The sequence below is a fragment of the Rhododendron vialii genome, chromosome 9a, assembly GCF_030253575.1.
Source record: "Rhododendron vialii isolate Sample 1 chromosome 9a, ASM3025357v1".
NCBI lineage: Eukaryota > Viridiplantae > Streptophyta > Magnoliopsida > Ericales > Ericaceae > Rhododendron > Rhododendron vialii.
The window spans coordinates 14,513,841-14,531,092 of NC_080565.1; the positions used below are offsets into that span (position 1 = coordinate 14,513,841).

Below are 17,252 nucleotides of genomic sequence, written 5' to 3' on the forward strand. Positions count from 1 at the left end.
GCTTTCTCACCCTCCTCTTACAATGGTGCTGGAGGTTCGAGTCCCACATGAAACGTTATTGGGATTTAGGCCTATGAACAACCTTTTAACTCTTTGTAGATTAACTTAACGTATTAGTTAACACTCTGCTAATCCTACTGATATATACAAGGCCAAAAATAAAAAAATAAAAAACTTCTTACCCTTAAAAGAAAAAACTCCTTGGTATGGTTTTTGTTTTTATTTTTATTTTTGTGTGTTTTTTCTTTATCTCTCTCAGCCAGCATTTTAGGACGCCGCCTGAACGATATATCATCCACAGCACACACCACGTGGAACTGCTCCACAGCGCGTAAACCCCACCCGAACCAAAACGCCGCGTGGACATCCATTCACACCGCTTGTACGCCCCTCGATACCCTCCCCTCCCCCCCCCACCACCTTATTATTCGTCTCTCTCCTCTTTCCAGCCGGCCGTTTTTCCAAATCCAATTTCGCATCAGAAAAAAAAAAAACTTCCAGATTTAAAAAAAAACAAACAATAAACAATAGCCAAAAAAAATAATCGAAGCAGACAGAAGATTTCTCTTGCTTTCCCCAAAAGGGTAAACTTTCCCCGGCGATTCTCTCCTCGTAGGAAATCGATCCCCGGCGATGGCGCGGACGGTGGTGGGCCCGCCGGCGGTGGTCGCGTACGCCCTAACGGAAGCCTCCAATTGGTGGGACCAAATTAACGAGTCCCGTGCTTGGCAGGATCGCATATTCCACGTCCTCGCCGCTCTATACGGCGTCGTCGCCGTCGTTGCTCTGGTAGCCCCCTGCCCCTCTCGTGGTTATCAACAAAAAGTTGTAATGTTCAGTTTTTTTTTTCTTCCCCTTAATCTTGTATTGTTATGGATTCATGGAGATAGATTTTCTGTTCATTATTGGTCTATTTAGTAACGCTTGGTTGATGAGGGAAACGCAAACATGTGAAATCATCAATTGAGCCCTTTTCCTTGTTGTAACGGAAAAATCCCTACTAGCTCGATTAGATTGTGTCGAAGATCTTCGAAGTTGATGACTTTTCTCCGGGACGTTGGAAAGTCTAATGTGAATTAGAATTTCATGTTGATTAGGAGTTTCTAGGGTTTCATATTGGATCGGATGGTTAGGATATTGCTTATGCTTGGTTGATGAGAACGGAATTAAAGGAATGTATGTTGGGGGTCAGAAATTTGACTTCTTTTACGGTTAAATTTGACTTCTTTTACGGTTAAATTCTAAGCAGCTGCATAGCAAGTTGCCCTAATAACGCAATTAGGTCTTGAAGATTTTGAGTTCGTTGACATTTGTTTATTTTTGGAGTCAAAGTAGTGTTTAGGTGGAACCTACGAGTCTGATTGGCAATACAAGCATTGTTTAGGTTGTTGGGATAATAAAGGACCCAAAACTTGAAGTCTTCATCTCTCTGTATTTGTTTTTCTTGTTTGTGGTAAGTTATTATCCTTCCATTTCAGTTTTCAGGATTGAAGAAAATTTAATTGTTTGAATTCCCATTGCTATATTGGAAAAGCATAATACCTTGAAGATAATACATATGATTAGAAAGCAAGTAAATGATAGTAAAAGATCTAATATTATATGAATTTCGTTGCAATTAGTACGGTGGTTTATTTTCTGTGGAATGTTTATGGATAGGTACAATTGGTACGGATACAGTTGAGAGTACCCGAATATGGTTGGACGACTCAGAAGGTCTTCCATTTTCTCAATTTCTTGGTGAATGGGGGTTTGTATCTTGTACCTTTTCTGTAATTGATGTGATTATGTGTTTTATCTTCTGTTTTTAGTGCCCCTGTTCACTAATTGAATATGGGTTTGGTTTCTCTGACAGTTCGATGTTTAGTTTTTATTTTCCGCCGGGATGTTCAAAAGTTGCAGCCAGAGGTTTGGAGCGCTCTTTATTATATTTGCTTTTCTTTTCCTTTTGTGTTCCCATGTGATTATTATAAGATTTTACCTGATGTTGTCTTGCTGTTTGTCAGATTCTCCAACACGTCTTGCTCGATATACCGAGCCTTGCATTCTTCACAACATATGCACTCTTGGTGTTGTTCTGGGCAGAGATATACTATCAGGTTGTGCCAGGATATGCCCATTTTTTGGGTAGTTTTTTGAAGGGATTTTGACTGTCTAATTTTATTGCTGACATGAATATGGACAGGCACGTGCTGTATCTACCGACACGCTCCGGCCGAGCTTCTATACAATTAATGCCATCGTTTATACCATTCAGGTGAAAATTCTTCTTCATACTTCCACTTTATTTGTGAGGAAGGGGAAGTTTTTGTTGGAGAGGGTAAATTTGTTTTGATCTGTTGGCTGAGTTTCTGTTGCATTTCCATGTACTTATGTTATAAAACATTGTCGACCTCACCATGTGATTGGACGACAAGGATACTGAAATAACACCATTTTGTAATTGTTCAATTGGAAAAAATTGCAATTGCGTTTCTCGTTGTTGACATCCGTCTTCCTGTTGAGAATGTGTTTGACTTCCAGGAGGTTCTTTAATAAATGTGAGGTGAAAGGGGCTTCAATGTCTTAAGATAATGGGAAAATAATGTACTAACCATGTGTGAGCCTGTGAGGAGTTGTGAATCCTTGGCATCATGGAAGTGATATGGGACAGTTGGAATAATTCAAAGGCTACATGATTAGATATTTTCTTAGTGCAACAAGATAGGATAGTAAAAAGGGTGAAAGATGAGGCAGTGATTTAATTTGCGATTTAGATGAAATTGTGGTGGTTTTTTTTTATGTTGAACGAATCATTGTTTTTAATGTTGAATGTTTGTCTCGACTATGATACTTTCTTTCTGAAACCCTCTAAAACATTGAGACCATGTTTGTTTTGAGATTTTGAATTTGGGATTCTCTCTCTGTGCATGGTTCTCAATAAATTTTCTCCCAATTATTACTCTCATTTCTCTATCTATCTCTCCACTCATTACCCAAAATCCCAAAACCAAAATCTCAAAACGAACATGGTCTGAAGTTTTGTTTGTTGCTCCTATACATTTTGACAACATGACAAGATGTTGCCTACCAATTGATGGCATAGCCATGGAGTGGTTAGACAAGTGTCATAGGCTTTGGAATCCTAGACCAAAGGCTAAAGGATAGCCCGAGCATCGAGAAGGCTTTTTGGTCCAAAAATAAGTGTTCTTTGGTAGTTGGTAGTTCAAGGGTCATCTGTCGTAGTTTGGTAGTTCAAGGGTCATCATGAATTTAGTGTTTGCATTAATAATCATCTAGATGCATTAAACACATGTTAGTAGGTTCAATGTATGCATTTATATTTAGGTTCATTTAGTATCTTATTAACTGTGTTCATTGATTAGGTTCATTTCATTTAGACTTCTAGGAAGGAAATTGATTTTAACACTCCAAAAATTGATGGAGGGGCTCCAAAACGACGTTGTTTTGTGTATCAATACAGTTCAGTTTTGGAGCCCCTCCATCAATTTTTGGAGTGCCAAAATCACAATCCTTTAGGAATTCAAAAGGCCATTGTTTAGCCTATAAATATGGATGTAATCTTTCTATCCAAAACAGAGTTGATTAATGAATTGAAGTTTACAAGGCTGAGGCCATTGTAATTGGGGTTTGGGCCGTGGTACTTCTTTGCAGAAACCGCCTGGCGAGGGTTAAGCACTTCTATCTCTCTTCTCCTTCTTCTTTCCTTTCCTTTCCTTTCTTCTTCTTTGCGCACTCATCCAAGTTATATTTGTATTTTCCAACCCGAAACCACCACGATTCCAGTTGTAGACGGAAATATCTAAGTGTCCTAAAACCGTCCTAATCACCAATGCAAAAGCATTTGTCGGAATAAATATTTCCAGCAACCCAAGCAGATAAACATACTTACTAAATACTGTGTGTATCAATGAGATAATTTTTACTAATTACATTATAAGATAGTGGAGAATAAAGGATTAAAATGCTTTCCATGCCACATCCTGGATAGTAAATGCATGAAACCTAAAAGGTAAAGTGATACCACCTTGCAATAGGCTCAACATGCAAAATTCAGTGTGTAATAGCTCATCTCACATTTTCGGCGTGTACAATTGAGTAACTACTGATGGACACTTTGCTGGCATGCCAAAGGGCCTCTATGCTACCTCCTCATCTCCCATTGCTTCTGCTCCAGCTGATTTAGGAAGTTGGGCACCTTAGCAAGTTGGCGCCAAAGATAGCCCCACCCTTGCTACTTGGAGTCTCGCGATTATCCGTGGATAACATATTCTAGCAAAGGCCTTGGGCTTTGTTGTTTTGTGTACAAAGTCTCTCTCCAAATTCACCCTTGGCCTGTATGCCATGCCAACTATTAGAGTTTGTCCCACATGGGTTAATTATAACCTACAAAACTAGTATATGAGCCCTCAGCGGCTTCTCCACTCATGCCCAATTTGTTTTGAGGAAGCTTTAATCTGGTATTAGAGCTAGGGTTTATGAGGCTTTTGGATAAGACTGTCTTGATTAATTTCCTAGTTGTTTGTGCATTAAGTGCACATTGTTTCCGCAATTTCTGTTTTAAAAAAACTCAAACCTCTCCACGTGTGGGTCAGGGTTCACGTGCGGGAGAGTGTTACAATTTGTCCCACATTGGTTAATTATAACCTCCAAAAGTGATGGCCAACTGGTTTTGAGTTGGATGCCTTAACACCAACAAAGCATGATAAGCAATCCTTAGGGTTTTGATCATGGTACATAAAAGAGTCTTACCTATGGTATTGATTAGATCTATTGTGGCTTAAGCTACAAGATGTAGGTGCTTTATAGGGGTGGATTTTATAGTTTAGGTTGTTTCGTTTGGTTGACCTTTGTTGGGTGATTTTGGCTACTTGTGCCTGATTCCTTAATGATTAGTATTTGTTTTTGGTCTTTGGTTGCAATTAGAAGGCAAAAGTTTGAGGTGTGTAACGCTATCTTCTCACTTTTTCATGGATTCTTTGAATGGAGGGTAATGCTAGGCTTTTTAAGGATAGGTTCGGGTAGGACTATGTATGGGAGGAAGTGTTTTATTTGTTTTATTTTTTTGTTGTTATGGGTTCTATTCAGTTGAAGGGGGATATCCATTTTCTTTATAGATTTATTTTCTTTTGTACTTCCCTTAGTGAGTTTCTTGTCCAAAATATGTTATACGCTCTCTTGCGTTAGTAGTATGTTTGTTTTGTTGCTAATGGAAGGGAACAAAAGAAGAAATCACGGGATTAGAGCTTTGGCTTGAACCGCTGCTTTTGTTACTACTTCAACTCATTCACCTATTGCTTCATTTTGGATTCCCCCTTGTGGGACAGCTTCTTTGGATTTGCCTCAAATCCTGCCCACATGTTCAGACTTCCACCATATACTTTAGTTTGCACTTGACTAGGCAACGGAGAATGTTTTGAGTCCTATTTCAAAAGAATGTTTTCGCACGATACCTGCTTTACATTGAGCGTTGGAGCCTCCCTTATCCTGAGGGGTATGGTGACCGAAGTTGGTTTCTTCATACACTCGGCTTGCATGGCCTGCACCCTAACCTTTGTCTGAGGTAGTTTTAAAAATGTTCCCCAAATAAGACACATTCGGCAATTTGGACTTGTCTTAATTAGATCTTTTGAAGCATAAGGAGAAAATTATTCCATGTTCTTCGTGACCAAGAGGGGAAGACTGGTATTTAACCCTTAATGGCAGCCTCAATGGATTGGTGAATATCTCATGGTCTATGCTCTAGGAGAAAATTATGCCAATTACTTTGTACCAACAGAGGTTGGCCGCTATCCACCTCTTAATGGCAGCCTCAATGGATTGGTGAATATCTCATAATCGAGGCTCCACTTTCCAAAGCAATGGTCATGAGTTCAAGCCCTGTCTTCGACGCCCACCTATTGGAAATCGCATTGAGGAATGAACGCTCAACACAAATGTAACTCCATCAATTGTAATGTTTCTGATTTATCAAGTTTATGTCTGGCCGCTTGAATTGGAGAAGAATGGATGGTGTCCTTCGACTTATGCAACTATAGAATCATCTGGTGCCATTAAAAAAAGGACTAAGATTTTCATTTCTGAATTATTGGTTGCTCAAGATGTTTTGTCTTGGGAAAGCTAATTCAGGTTAAGGAGAAGTCATTGTAAGTTTGCCAAGGTCCTTGTAAGCTATTCCGAACACCCTGAGTTATCAAAAAAGAGAAGGAATAGAGCTCGATGGCTTTTGATAATAAGGTTGTTGATTCAAGAAGTAGGCATATTATTAAAGGCAAAGCTAATAAGTCACTTTGTAGTTTTCCTACAAGAGGAGAAGAAAGTTTCTTGTGCCCGTGTTTTTGAAGGATGGTAGAAGAATACCCTAGAGATTTTGGGATTGCAACAAATAATATCTTTGATTATTATACTTTAGTCTTCTCAGCCCCACTTTTTAGTTTTGTTTAGCAGCTTAACCTCATCTCATGGTGTACTATCTCAAGTTGGAGTTCTATTCAGTACTCCCTCCGTCCCAATTTAATAGTCCTTTTTGGGAGTTTGTGCCATTTTTCAATTTATTATATCTTGTAATTTATAATATTTTATGTGATTTCAAAAACATTGTATTATAAAACTAATCGAGATCTATCAGACAAGATCCATATTGGATATGAAATTCATTACGGATTTAAAGATATAACTAATTTTTTAGCCGGTTAGAATAGAACGAAGGACAATTAAATTGGGATGGAAGGAGTACAAAATTATTTGATAGGTAAATTAAGAAGACTTTACCTTGTTTCTCTTGGTTGGGGCAAAGCCACCTAGGCCACCATCCTGTGTACCATGTGGTACCCCTGACCAATCATGTAGTGACGGTTGGAATTGTGCCATAGTTGCACTTTGTTTCGTTTTGATTTGTATATTCTGGATTCTTTGTTGACGTTTCCACATGTGAGTCAATGGTCACACGTGCGGGGGAGTGTTGAAATTTGTCCCACCTCGGTTAATTATCACCTCGGAAACTAGTACATGACTTGGGCGGCCTTTTCCCTCATTGCCAATTGGTTTTGAAGTCGATGTTTTAATATGACAAATATTGCAAATATTGCAAGTGGGACATTAACAATTTTTTCTTGGTAGTTGGAAGACAAGGGATGACCCAATTTGTATGTGTTGTGATCACTTATTGCCAAGAGTATCAATTAGACAATGTCACATGATACTTTGGGAGTACCCAAAAATAGTCTTATAAGCCTCATGTCGCATTATGTTCATTACTCTGTTGTCACCATTATCCTTGGTCAAGGGTTAAATGTTTGCTCTCACAAATATCCTTATGTTTAGGTATCTCCCTTTCATGGCATTTTCATTTACAAACTTGTCACTCTTCTTTGTCGTTGTATCTACTCGACTCCATTATATAGGACCGAATTGTTGTTAAATGGTCTTGAACTTGGCTTCAAAAGCTAGCTTTTGAAGTGAAGAAGTGAGGGTGACCTCACGCTTATAATTCATATCACGTTGGTACCCAGGCGATTCGGGACTTGTATTTATATCCTTCATCTTGCGTAGCATATTTACGCAGCAGCGCTATAGACAGAGACAGGCACCCTACCTATCCTTGGTACCTACATGGCTAGCTCAGATTCCATGTTATGCGGCATTAGGTACAACTCAACCCCAAAAGCTACCAATTGAAAAGAGGGTGCCTCATGCTTATTTACTTCATAATACTTTGTGTTGGGATCGTCACATACACGCACACGATTTACGAGTATAAAACAGTAAAGAATCAACACAGAGATATACGTGGTTCCCCAAAAACCGGGTGCGTCCAGGGAGCGAGAGCGGCTACTGTTCTTTTATTATCACAGTATGGAATAGGGTTTACAACATAGAGTATTTATAACTACTCTATTTTAACCCTAATCTGGTATTTGGTCTGTATTTGGTCTGTAACCCTACTCTATTGTACGAACCGTACCATACCACTCGTTGCGCTTCGCTCCACTCGTTCTGCTCCGCTCCGCTCCGGCATTTGGACTTCTTTCTAGAACTCCTTAATATCTCTTCATACTTAACATATGAGCCATAGTTCTAACAATCTCCACCTTGGCGAATTCACTCTCGCCCCCTCATAAGATAACCATCACCATCTAGTGGGTTTGGGGGATGCCTCCATTGTCCTAGCACCTGGAGACATTAACCAAGTCCAAGCAATGCTCGAACTTGTACCGTCTTTGTCAACATATCAGCTGCATTCTCAGAAGTATGCACTTTTTCCAGTATCAAATCACCTGCATCAATCAACTCTCTCATCTTGTCAAACCTCACGTTGATATGCTTGGTTCGAGCATGATACACCTGATGCTTTGCCAAATAAATGGCACTCTGACTATCACAATACAACTGAACTCCACCTTGATTTATGCCAAGCTCCTTAACAAACCCTTTCAACCACAATGCTTCCTTAGCTGCCTCAGTCACCGCCATATACTCAGACTCAGTAGTAGATAAAGCCACCAGAGGTTGTACCATGGATCTCCAACAAATAGGCCCACCCACAAGTGTAAACACATAACCAGTTGTAGACCTTCTGTCATCCAAACCCCCAGCACAATCTGCATCCACATACCCAACAACTGAAATCTGACCCCGTTGCCTACCAAACATAATCCCACGATCTGAAGTACCTCTCAAGTATCTGAACATCCACTTGATTGCCTTCCAATGCTCTCTGCCTGGTTTGGCCATGTACTTACTGACTTTGCTAGCTGCATGTGCCAAATCAGGCCTCATACAAACCATTGCATACATTAAGCAACCCACTGCACTTGCATAAGGCACCCTTGACATATCCTTAATTTCTTCATCTGACATTGGACACTGAGCTGAAGATAATCTGAAATGACTTGCCAATGAAGTGCTGACCGGTTTGGCATTATTCATGCTAAACCTCTCCAACACTTTCACCACATAATTCTTCTGAGATAGCCACAACTTACTAGCTAACCTATCTCTGCGAATCTCCATCCCAAGTATCTTCCTAGCTGCTCCCGAATTCTTCATGTCAAACTCTTTACCCAATAAAGACTTCAACTTGTTAACCTCAACCATACTCCTTGCAGTAATCAACATATCATTCACATAAAGAAGCAAGAAAATATAGGAACCATCATCAAGACTTTTAACATAAACGCAACAATCCGTATCATGAAAGAGTCAAACCTTTTGTACCATTGTCTTGGAGACTGTTTCGGCCCATAAAGTGACTTCTTCAACTTACAAACAAGATGTTCAATCTCTGGCTGCTTGAACCCCTTAGGCTGTTCCATGTATATGACTTCCTCCAAATCACCATGGAGTAATGCTGTTTTCACATCTATCTGCTCTAACTCCAGATCATAGCTAGCCACCAATGCCAAGATAACCCTGATTGACGTATGCCTCACCACCGGCCCAAAACTTCTCAACCCTGAGTAGTCAACCTCTTTCTCTGTCCACATCTCCTCAGCTACCTTCCCATCCAAAGCAGCACTCGGTGACTTGTTTATAACAAAGCATGCCATACTCACTGCTTCTGCCCAAAAAACCTTCGGAAGTCCCGCATTCAATTTCAAACATCGTGCCCTTTTTGCAATGGTTCTGTTCATCCTTTCTGCCACCCTATTCTGCTGTGGTGTCTTCCGAACTGTAAAGTGTCGCTGAATCCCATGTTCCTCACAAAACTTCAGAAAAGGCCCATTCTTGAATTCCTTCCCATTATCTGTCCTGAGACACTTAATCTTTTTCCCTATATGGTTTTCCACTTCAGCTTTCCACACTCTGACTTTAGCAAAGACTTCAAACTTGCGTCTCATCAAGTACACCCAAACTTTCCTCGAAAAAATCATCGATAAAGGACAAGAAATACAGAGATCCTCCTTTCGAAGCTACCCTCACTGGCCTCCAAACATCTGAATGAACATAGTCGAGAATTCCCTTCGTTCTATAAGTTGCATTCCTAAATTGCACCTTACACTGTTTCCCAGAACACAAAACTTGCAGAAATCCAATTTACACGATTTAACCCCTTTCAGTAGATTCCTCTTATGTAGCTCTAACATCCCACGCTTTCCCATATGTCCCAACCGCATATGCCAAAGCATGGTATCATTAGGATCATCAGTTGTAGTGACAGCAGCTCCACCTACAGCCGTACTCCCTACCAACCTGTAGATATTTCCAGGAACCTTGGAACCCTTCATAATCACCATGGCACCCTTCATTACCCTCATAACTCCACCTTCTGTTTTATACCCACAGCCGTTAAAGTCTAAGGTTCCCAACGAAATCAAATTTTTCCTTAATTCTGGAACATGTCTAACATCCCCCAAAGTTCTCACAACACCATCAAACATTCTGATCTTTATTGTGCCTATTCCTATGACTTTACACGATGCATCGTTACCCATAAGAACATTACCACAATCCACTGACCTGTAGGTGTTGAACCAATCCTTGTTAGGAGACACGTGAAACGAACATGCTAAATCTAGAATCCACGAATCTGCCATGTCATTTGGACCAGCTGAGACCGAAAGCATATCACCATCATTTGACTCTTGTTCCACAACGTTTGCAGAAGTTGATCCATCTTTCCTCTCCCCTGTCTTTCCCTTCTTCTTCCAGTCAGTTCCCTTTCCCCTCTGCGGACAGTCTTTCTTCATGTGCCCCGGTTCATGACGCCTGTAATACTTGAATTCAAACGTGCCCTCGGACCTGTTCTTTGACTGAGACCTCCTATGCCCCGAAACTGATTTACCCCTCTCCTTCTACTTGCCATGATCCCCATACCCCTTAACCACCAGACCTTCACCCTGCAGCGATTCTGTTTGTTGCTTGTGTTGATTATATGCCAGAAGGGCTGCAGTGACTTCCTCCAGTTCTAGGGTTTCTTTCCCCCAGAGTAAGGTTGTAACGAGGGTTTCGAGAGAAATCGGTAGAGAACACAGTAACATCAGCGCTTGGTCTTCCTCCTCAAACTTTACGTCAATCCGTCGCAGGTCGCTCACAACCTGATTGAACGTGTTGATATGCTGAATCAGATCTGCCCCCTCTCGATCATCTTGAACTCAAACAGTTTTTGCTTCATAAACGGTTTATTCGTCAACGACTTTGACATATACATGCTCTCCAGTTTAGTCCAGACTCCAGCCGGTGATTCATCACCCAACACGTGATACATAACTTCGTTTGCAAGACACAGACGAATCGTACTCACCACCTTCATCTGGAGTTCTTCCCAATCGTCATTAGACATGGCTTCTGGCTTCGCCTTCAACCCCTTGTACAAGCTCTGCTCCACCAACAGATCCTTTACCCGCTGTTGCCACAATCCGAAATTCGAAGTTCCATCGAACTTCATCGCATTGAACTTCGAAACAGATGAACTCAATGACATCATTCTTCCGTGTGATAAAAAACAGCCCGAAGCTCTGATACCACTTGTTAGGATCGTCACACACACGCACATGATTTACGAGTATAAAACAATTAAGAATCAACATAGAGATATACGTGGTTCCCTAAAAACCGGGTATGTCCACGGGAGCGAGAGCGGCTGCTGTTCTTTTATTATCACAGTATGGAATAGGGTTTACAACATAGAGTATTTATAACTACTCTATTCTAACCCTAGTCTGGTATTTGGTATGTATCCCAAAAATACCCCTGTACGAACCGTACTGTACCACTCGTTGCGCTTCGCTCCACTCGTTCTGCTTCGCTCCGCTCCGGCATTTGGACTTCTTTCTAGAACTCCTTAGTATCTCTTCATACTTAACATATGAGCGATAGTTCTAACACTTTGGTATCTAAGCGATGTGGGACTTTGCTTCACAACTATATGGTCTACTTACATCAACTTCCTTTTACTCTAATTTTGTGTGAATGTTCCGGTTAGACAATAGTAAAGAAAAATCAAAATATATGTGAAAAATTAGAAAATCTTAGTGCATTTTTTCAACCCAGGGGGGTTCACTTGAACCCCCTGAACGCCTAATAGAGCCGCCCTTGGGAATATGCATGAATCTCTGAAATGCTTTATGCATGAATATCTGAAATTATACATAGAATCTTAAATGACACCTTGTAAAACGCCAATTACCCCATAATGTGTGATGCATTATATTGTGTATCTACAATTTCGAATATTTTGTCATGTCCCTCGTCCTTGACAAGGAAATAGATGAATCTGACAGTTAAGACATGTAGCCGCACTGACAGCTGTATTCCAGTATATGTAACATAAACTACACTGTCTTCTTTTTCTCTACTTATCCTCAATTGCTGCTTCCCCTACCGTTTTACGAATGCTTGTCAATTTCATCTCTTCTAATCTTACCCCACATTTACTTAAAGCTGTCAATGTAGCAACACATTTACATGTGGTGGTAGTTGCGGAACATCACGTCCTGCATGGTATCACTTACCATATAGTTGCTATGTGAAATTTCTTCCAATTTATAAGTGACCGTGTGTCACATAATATGGCTGAAGCACCCCTCCAACCTACTTGGATTTTATGGGTTAGATCTTCCCCAATCTCTCGATCATTGGTTTTCCCCTCGGAGACTACTATGTCCAAATATTACGTCCGATTCCTAGATAGAACACCTTAGCGGCTTGTTTCATTCTGTCACAATTTTAGTTGATTTTTATGGTAGTGGAGTGATCGATTTATAAATGAAATTTCTGAACAGCTTGTCCTCTCTCCATAATTTCATCCTTAGCTGTCTTTTTAGTTTTATCTTCCCTTGCTGCCAGTTAACTGTACAACATGAATGCCGAAAGTATCCTTTTGAGTCCTTACTGTGCACAAGAAATTAGTTATGAGGTTTCTATGAGATGGCCTGTTGAGAAAAAAGAGCAGGGGGAGACCATTACGGTGTAATTCTAATTGCTGATCAATCAATCATGCTCTGTGTCAGAATTTGAAGTTATACAATGATATGCCCAGGTCAACTTTGGCCGTTTGGTTTACTGTAGCTCTTGCTATTACCTTCCCTAGCTAAATTTGCAGTTCATACCTTTGTTGACAGCTTTGTCTGGGAATAGGTTTCTGATTCTTTGATTCTGTCTTATCCTTCTTGCTTGAGGGTGTCGTGGACTCGTGGCATTATGATTTTGTATCTGCTCTGAATCATCCCTTTTTACTACATTTTTAATGTCACGAGGGCTGCATATCTTGTCAACAACAGTATGTATACCTCTTTAGACATACAATGCTGTTCTATTATCGGCACTATTCCTTGTTTACATTGCATTTCCCTGCAGAAATGTAATGTATAGCCTGTTTGGATGAACACTTACTATGTTTCGTAACCTGGCCTAAGTGTGGTAATCCATGGTTGGGTAGTTTAACCATTTTGAAGGAATACCACTGTCCATTTGTGATATAACAGTTGAACCCTCTTTCTTTACAATAAAGTACATTTAAGTAACACAGCGAGAAGCCTGTAGAACAAAATGTCGTTAGTACTAGAACCATGTCCAACCTTGTTTGTTGACATACATCACTTGATGTAATATATGCCATGTTTGGCCATAATATGGTGGCTCATGTATTAATACCGATGCAATCATGTGAAGGAAGCAAACTTTCTGGTTAGTACATTTTAGATTTTCTTCCTATAACTCTTTCCTATTGATTTCTCACAGATTGTTTTGTGGCTGATCATTTGGTGGAAGCCGATCCCTCCTTTGATGATTCTATCCAAGATGTTCTTTGCAGGTTTCTCAGTTTTAGATACTAGTAGAAATTTCCTTCTATTGCTCTACTGCAAGTTTAATGACACTTGTATGGCTTGTTCATAACACACCTCTTCTTGCAGGTGTTTCTCTATTTGCAGCCCTTGGGTTTCTTGTCTATGGAGGAAGGTAATTTCCATTATTTGGTGGGCCATTAGCATCTGCCGAGTTTAGGTTGTTGTGTAGTGGCGATGCATGTTTTGCTGCAGCATTCAGTCTTAAAAGACTAAAATTTGCTCACCGGATCTTTGTGACCAAATTAATGCATTATCATGGCATCATTTGTATGGTGGAGTCATCAGCGGCATCTCCCTCTCTCTCTCTGATACGCACACACAGATACAATAAAAACTGTTGAAAATGTCTCTGGGGCTACATGAATCTGTCTTTACTGTTGACCATAATTTTTTTTAGGAGTTCAACCGTAAACCTGCGGAGGGGTTAAAACTTAATGCTTTGCTAACTGCTTACTCTGAACTATAGTTGCTTTGTAAGAATGCAGGTCCACAGAAATGCAAACAGCTGAATTCTATGTGAAGTTATATGTGCTACCTAAAATCGTTCGGAACAGTGACGGTTATGATCTTATTTTCCACAAACAGATTGTGGGTAGGGCTGTTGACGGATAATTTGGCCCGGTTTTAAGACGAAGCTATGGTTCCAAAAATATAGGAATTAATTGAACCGTAGGCCATTTGAAAACCATTTTGGATTGATCCGGTTCTGCGTTATTATGCTAGACAATATCTAGACATGGCACCCAAACAGGAGTTGATTCTAGCTGTAGAAGCTATCCGACAATTCATTTCTGACATTCATAATATTCTCCCAAACAGTTAAAATGAAATGTTTAAAGCTGTATCAAATTCTTCGTACTATTCACTAAAAAGATTTGCTTGAAGGCTTTTTACTCTTGTGCTTGTGCAACATGTTCTACATGCATTGAAAATGATTTCCAATTTGGTGGTAAAAATGTGTCCATTTTAGTAGTTTTTTTTTTTAATCAGCAGTGTCCATTTTAGTTGTTGCAATATCTGTAATCAAATGAGGGTCTGATTCTTCAGTTGGCTGGGGTTCTTTGGTACCCAAAATAGAGACCAAGACACAATATCCTACTTTTTAACCTGTAAACAGACCGTAAATCTGATGCATGGACTCGGCTACAAGTATCTGGTGTGGACAGATGTACCTAAGCTGAGGGTACATTGGCTGGGATTTATGGGGGAAAGAGGGCATTTCTCTCTCTTGCCCATTTGAGAGGTTAATTTTTCCCTCTTAATATCAAATGTGAGCTGGCTCTTATTTCGTCTGATTTGGCTCCTATGACATGTATTCGATAACCTTAGCCTTGTCATATTAGCTGGACAACAGGCACATTGGGGGCCATAGAAGAGTTCATGTAACACTGAACCACATTACGAAGGTGACCCAACTAATATATGGATCGGTGCTTAGGCTGACATTGCTTTGACTGACAATCGCAGCCTTAGGTTTGGTTTAAGGGATGTGGTTATTTGCACATTCATTCTTTTTCTGAACCTAGATATCGCGTAATCTCTCCTTATGTGTTTCCGATGTCATCTTCATGCAGGCTCTTCTTAATGTTGCAGCGGTTTCCCGTAGAATCAAAAGGTCGACGAAAGAAGCTACAGGAGGCAAATGTTTTTCAGATCTTATCTCGTGATGCTATTTTTCCCTCTTCGGTGTTTCTAAATTTAATTAGTGTCTGTATTTTATTTGTTCAGGTTGGCTATGTGACAACCATATGCTTTACATGTTTCCTAGTTAGAGGCATAATGGTGAGTTGACTTGGGTCGTTATTTCCTGACACAAACCAACAAAGTAAACTGAAAGATTGTTAGATCCTCATTTAAATTGCACTATCAACGGGATCTTATTACTGCTGACTTATCACTTTCCCTTGCGGGGTATTGGCCAATCAGCATTGGTATTGTCTTGTCATCTATCTGGTTTTTTCACCATTTTGTTGTTCTACAGATGTGCTTTAACGCATTTGATAAAGCTGCAGACCTGGATGTTTTGGATCATCCTGTTCTGAACTTTATATATTACCTGGTATGTTTCCTTCCATAGCTTGATTACTATGTCTATGTATGACTAGGGGAGGGAGAGGAAGAATGGAAACTCTGTTGCATGTAAGTTAGATATGTGGCTCATAGGAAAGGCCTGGGAGTACATGTTAATGAGTTGCCTTGCTGCTGACCTCATTTCATGTCTAAAAGTTTCTTTAGGTGGTTTGCAGGATTTGTGTGTACATGGCTGAGCAATACCAAAACCTTTCTATATGCTAATTAGTTGGTTTATCTCAGAAGTTTCCTGTCAGCTTCTGTTGTGGGAAATGTATTATTTGTGCATGGCCTGTAATGTTTGGGTGGCTTTCATGGATATTAAATTCCAATATTATAGACGTGAATCTCATTTGGCATACAGCTAGATTTTTATTTGGAGCTATTTAGCTCTTTAAGATTGTATGTTGTTTTATATGATTTTTTTTGTCCAAAATGTGAATACAAGCTATCCCTTTGAAATATTTTACATGTTTCTCATTATTTTAGTGTTTTGAGTAAAGCCATTTGAGGAGAGTGAGTCTTCTCTATATTTGCAGGGAAACGTTGCTAGGATATATACATTCATTCTGGCTGTTACTCCAAACTTGGATTAAAAATCTTGCTTTCACATTGTTTTGTTATGGATCTGGAGAAGCACTATATGATTTCATGAATTTAGTAATTACTCATTTTCTAGTTTTTGCTGCTGCTTTTTTACAGTTGGTGGAGATACTGCCTTCTTCTCTTGTGCTCTTCATTTTGAGGAAGTTGCCCCCAAAGCGCGGGATCACACAATATCACCCTATTCGCTGACGGTTCTGCTGATAAAGGTGATCGCAATATCGAGACTGGAAATAGTGGTGGAGTTGGTTCTGTGAGCTTCTATCTCCCCATTAAACGATATTGGAGAGAATGGAGGGGGAGCTAAGAAATTATCATTCTGTATATTGTGGTCATGGCTAATCTGTCCGGGATTCTTTATGGTCGATTTGTTCTCACTAGCAGATTCCAGGTTTGTTAAAATGATCATTTCAGATGATAGGCAAATGTGTTGTTTGTGACCTTTTTAGGTACTGGTTTTAGTCTTGTATGTTGTAGATCTCATAATCACTGTTTTCTTTTGGTGCAGACTTTGTATTTTTGGCATTTCGTTTCCACTCTGTCAAAATGTGGGGTATTGATTCTTTTTTCCTCAATATTCCCTGGAAAGTGCTGTTTTGTGACCTGTTTGCTGCAAGCTGTTCAAATGATGTTTTTGCAATTTTCATTTCGTTTCCCTAAGAAAAAACATTTACCAGAAAAGCGGTTTCCTCATAACATTTGGCATGGTAGTTATAACCAGATTTTATCAGACTGGATTGGCATTTCACGACTCTCTGCAAAATTTAAATAGCATGTGTTTATGTCAATCTA

The 17,252-nt window shown here is 39.9% G+C and overlaps 1 protein-coding gene across 1 annotated transcript; it reads left to right on the top strand.

The window, feature by feature from the left end:
- The first annotated feature begins 282 nt into the window (after positions 1–282).
- Positions 283–17,035, top strand: LOC131300756 (tobamovirus multiplication protein 3). Its single transcript, XM_058326736.1, has 11 exons — positions 283–789; positions 1,660–1,750; positions 1,856–1,908; positions 2,007–2,099; positions 2,186–2,257; positions 13,681–13,753; positions 13,854–13,899; positions 15,362–15,425; positions 15,516–15,569; positions 15,769–15,846; positions 16,560–17,035. Exons 1-11 carry the CDS (start codon positions 634–636, stop codon positions 16,650–16,652), a joined length of 873 nt encoding a protein of 290 aa, XP_058182719.1. The 5' UTR covers positions 283–633; the 3' UTR covers positions 16,653–17,035.
- Positions 17,036–17,252: the final 217 nt, after the last annotated feature.

Bases quoted from the DNA above. Each gene is read 5' to 3' on its own strand.
- LOC131300756 (XM_058326736.1), top strand. From the start codon at position 634: ATGGCGCGGACGGTGGTGGGCCCGCCGGCGGTGGTCGCGTACGCCCTA. The intron at 2,258-13,680 runs GTGAAAATTCTT...GATTTCTCACAG, and splicing joins CCATCGTTTATACCATTCAG to ATTGTTTTGTGGCTGATCAT. The intron at 15,847-16,559 runs GTATGTTTCCTT...GCTTTTTTACAG, and splicing joins TGAACTTTATATATTACCTG to TTGGTGGAGATACTGCCTTC.